General features: G+C 48.2%; 1 protein-coding gene across 1 annotated transcript; it reads right to left on the bottom strand.

The window, feature by feature from the left end:
• Nucleotides 1-437: 437 nt before the first annotated feature.
• LOC137914490 (zinc finger protein 281-like) lies at nt 438-4,091 on the bottom strand. Its single transcript, XM_068758028.1, has 7 exons — nt 3,783-4,091; nt 3,660-3,746; nt 3,369-3,482; nt 3,083-3,206; nt 2,527-2,610; nt 2,329-2,447; nt 438-2,057 (listed from the first exon to the last, which is right to left on the bottom strand). The coding sequence occupies exons 1-7, from the start codon at nt 4,089-4,091 to the stop codon at nt 438-440; spliced, it is 2,457 nt and encodes an 818-aa protein (XP_068614129.1).
• Nucleotides 4,092-4,507: the final 416 nt, after the last annotated feature.

Genomic DNA, 4,507 nt, shown 5'->3' with positions numbered 1-4,507 from the left:
TATTTTTTTTGCCATTTGAATTCTGGGCCTTTCCCTGCCACAAATGTTATTATTGAAATTATCAACATTATACATTATTACTTTACAATGGTATGTTGATTGGTAAAACACAGTCCAGAAAAAAGAGAGCAAAGAAATCAAGCAAGTTTATAGCTACCCTATAAATGTCTTAAATTACATTTCAATCTACGGCACGTTCATATCAAAACCACTACCCATATAAAAAAAATAAAAAATTGAGTGACTAAATACATAATATAAATGAAAATATTTTTTAAAAATTGCATTTGAGGCCATGTAAGACCCTCCCTGGTCATTTTGTGTCAATATTTAATGGCAGTGTTAAAAAAAATGCTACAAGAACAAAATCAGGATGGTACAGGGACCATATGGACAGCAACGCAACAACCGATTCCAGAAATCACCTCGTTCGACCCTTATCTGAAACTTTGGCGTGTCGGGTTTTTTGATCCTGTGCTCACTGGCTCACTGACGTCAGCTAACAAACTGGTATACCCTGAGAATTCTGACACTGGAGTCCGTATCCGGTGGTCAACCTCTGATCCAGGATCGCTGCCGTAGCTCAGAGGGGTCCGCCGCCCTGACTTGAACTGGGAGCCAAAGGCCTGAGCGAAGTTCTCAATCTGATAGGTGGTTTCTTTAGGGGGATTCAGTGGGGACAGGTCTGGGTAGCTTGAGCCGTTGGTGGGCGCGGCGTTCCCTCCCACCTTGGGCTGCTGCCCCTTGGAGCCTTCTGCCGAGACAGTCAGATCCTGGGGAGGTAGGTTGAAGGCGCCGGGCGAGTGCTGCTTCTCCAGTTGCTCTGTCAGCTCCTGAGATGGAGTCAGCTGCTGGTGAGTTGTAGATTCTAAGCTGAGATGGTAGCCTGCCTGGGAGGGGGAGCCAACGAGCATACCGTAGTGGGACTTGGAAGAGGATGAGGAGGTTGACGAAGGGGCCACGATGGAAAGAGGGGAAGAAACTGTAGGGGGGTAGCCACAATCCAGTGGGGATGAAGTATACGCGTGCTTGTCAGAGAACATGGGACCTGTAGGACTGGAGCTGCTGGACAGGAGTGGAAACGGACCGGTGGGGCCAAGGCTGGGGAAGGGTCCGCTATGGCTGGTGCGCTCCAGCGCCTGCAGCAGGAACTTTGAGTACTCGCTCATCACTGCCGTCTTGTCGCCGCCATTGGGCGAGTCATCCTCCAGCTCAGGCGTAACAGGGGCCGCTGGCTGTAGGTCCACGTGATGCGGATGGTCCGACAGGTCAAAGGTCACGTCGTGGTGATGTGTCCCCTCTGGTTTATGGCTATAATGGTCTAGCAGGCTTTGTAACACCTCGTCTGGAATGCCCGACTTGTCGTGCTTTAGTTCTAAAGGTGAGGTGTCCAGCATGGCCAGAGTGGGTTCTGGCCCAAGGGAGCCCTGAATGGCACCGCCGCCCTGGGATGCCATGTGCAGTGAGCCGGCTCCATAGTCATTAACTGCATGGAGGTAGCGCCGCTTTTTCACAAACTGCATTGCATCGTCATAGTTGCTGGTGGTCGGCCCCTGCTTGTTGTTTCCAGTGCTTTGGAGTAGACCTAAATTATCAAGACCAGAACCCTCCACATGATCCATGGGGTCAGGTTTCTGGGCCAACCCTTTTTGTCCATTGACACCATCTTCCAGAGAAAGTAGGCCCTTGTCCTGGCACTTACGACCAGCCTTTTTAAAGACCAATTTGGGATTACGTCCCTGCAAGGCGGGGCCAGAACCTGTGGGATGCTCCATGCTGAAGTCCTGTAGGCCCAGATCACGGACCATTTCCCCAGAGGGCGAGGCTGCGGCCAATGTCGCAGAGGCATTCTTCTTCCTCTTGCGTTCGCCACCCTCGTTATTTTTGGACTTGGCCCTCTTGCGTCCGGAGGTGGTGGAGTTTCCCTGAGTGAGTGAATAGCTGCCATGGCCGAGCTCTGCTTCGCTGAGCTCCAGCATGCTTGGGTCCAGGCCTTTCTTTATGGCTTCTCCACAAGTCCGTTTGTGCTTCAGTAACCGGTCTGTTCTTGAGAAAAACTGGACAGAAGGATGGGGGGAAAAAAAGGGTGCAAAGGCTTAGTTTCCACAGGAAGGAGGAAGCAGAAAGGAAGTAAGACGATACACCGAGTGAATTTCATGTGAGAACATTAACAGAATTCTGTCCAATGACTTTAGAGACGCAAGCAGACTATTCCGTGTCATGTACCGATAGATAAGGGTAACTTAAATCGTAAATGATCTTCAAAGTAAGATCTTTACAGCTAAAAGTAAGGGGGCAAGGTACTAAAACAGAATACACGTGGCTCACTTGTTGGCAGGTATCGCAGCGGTATGGCTTCTCGCCACTGTGTGTCCTTTTGTGTCGTTCCATGTGGTACTTCTGGATGAAACGCATGTTACACTGGTCACAACTGAAGGGCTTCTCTCCTACGCGAGACAGGAGCATCCAGGTTAGAACTTGAGGTGACATGCAGGTGATACGATAAATACAAGTCCAGAAACTCACCGCTGTGGATCTTCTCGTGTCGCTGGAGCAGGTACTTCTGTATGAAGCTCATGTTACACTGACTGCAGCGGAAAGGCCTCTCCCCTGTGCAATCAAGAGTACAACCATCCACCCCCCCGCATTAAATAACGCCCATCTTGTCACATAACCGTGTTCAATGACAATGAGACCATGTTGGGTCGAACACAGGATGCACAAAATAAGACAGAAAACACAGCAGATGTTGAAGAACCCGTGTTTATGTACTTAAATTAACACAAGGGTTAATAACCCTAACCCTCACACACACACACACAGACAATCTAGTGTCAAGTCTCTATAACCAGTAATAGCCTGTCGATGCCCCGGCTCATAGAACAAATGAATTTTCTTTGAATCTTTTATGATTTCAAGAACCACACAAGGAATTCCCAGCAAAGAGAATGACTAAGACGTCTGGAAATACATGAGTAATAACTGAGTCATGCCTGGTTCTGGCCATCGACTGGCACCATAAAAAGCCCCGTCTCTCAGGGCGATCGGTACGAATCAAAAAAAAGCAGCGAAAGTCTCCTACCTGTGTGGATGAGCACATGCCTGCGCAAGTGGTAGGAGCTGCGGAAGGCAGCACTGCAGTGCTCACAGATATGTGGTTTTGAGCTGGGGGACATGCAGGCTCCATCTGCATCCAACATCATCGCCTACAAGAGGACCAGGAGAGAAAATTCAACACTGCTGACTTGTCCACATCACACGCAGCTCAGGCTTGAAATATATTTATCTTCAAAAAGCGCACGTTTTTCTACTGAGACAGATTTTTCTCAGGTACTGGGAAAGATGATGAAAACAGATAAGGGATTAACCTTTGCAGTATCATTGCGTTTCCTTCGCGCTTTGCCTCCCTGCCCATCCCCATTGCTTCTTCGCCCTCTTCTTCCCGAGGGCTCTTTTGTCTCTTTACCTGGTCTTCCAGGTATCTACAGACAAACACAATGTCTATAAATAAAAAGCTTATACATTGCAATTCATGCTTAAGCAGCAAAGGGGAAAAAAAAAAGCGTCAAATGAATACATTAAACAAAATCTCAATTTATCAAAAGAAACGACATTTAGAACCACCACGCTCCTCTCACCGGTTCTCCAAGGGACCGGACGTTGCTGAGGCTGAGGTCATGCAGAAGCATGCTCTGGTGATTCTGATGGTGGTTGCCGTAAGACATGTCCGGCATGTCAGTGCCGCTCTTCCCCACGCCCCCTGCAGCACAGCTCACCCCTACTCCTCCAGCTATACCGTAGAGGGGCATACGGTAATCCAGTTCGCTGAGCCGCTCCTGTTTAATGCCCATGCTATGAAGGAAGCCCCCTGTGTTGGCGGCGACGGCGCCCTGGTGTTCTGGGGGCGAGTCGCGCTCTTTCTTCAGGATCATCTCCTGAGGAATCTCACCCATGACAGACTGGGAGGCCAGCCTTGTAAAGCTGGTAACAGGCGGCAGGTGGCTGAACATAAGCATACCTGGTGCAAAGTTGGGGTCCATGCTACCGTTGCGCAAAAACTCATTTCCTAATTTGTCTTGAATAATACTCATGTTGGTTGGTTTGCCTTGTGCAGGGAAGAAGGAGCCAGCCGGTCTTAAAGAGAGATGAAGGAGAATATCCTGAAAGAGGACAAAAAACAAATGCATTCATGATTTCAGACAATTTACACCGGTCAACAAATAAGTCTCGAATTGAAAATATCTCACTTGGACAAAAATGCTGTAAATCTAATACTGTTAATGTTTTGTAAACCACTGACAACAAGGAAAAACTCAATTTAGTGTAAATTACAAATAAACGGCAAAACTGGACATTCCAGTTAATCAGTGCCATCCGACCGTTAGCACATCTTTCTAGCGCGTCACAACTTACATTCTTTCACAATCAGCATGTCATATACACTTGAAAAAGATGCCAATGGCTGCAGTCACGATTTTTTAGCTGCGTACCGCTGCTCCACAATGCT

The sequence above is a fragment of the Brachionichthys hirsutus genome, unplaced genomic scaffold (assembly GCF_040956055.1).
Source record: "Brachionichthys hirsutus isolate HB-005 unplaced genomic scaffold, CSIRO-AGI_Bhir_v1 contig_863, whole genome shotgun sequence".
Taxonomy (NCBI): domain Eukaryota; kingdom Metazoa; phylum Chordata; class Actinopteri; order Lophiiformes; family Brachionichthyidae; genus Brachionichthys; species Brachionichthys hirsutus.
The sequence above is the reverse complement of the archived record's forward strand: the minus strand, read 5'-3'. Positions and strand labels throughout refer to the sequence as shown.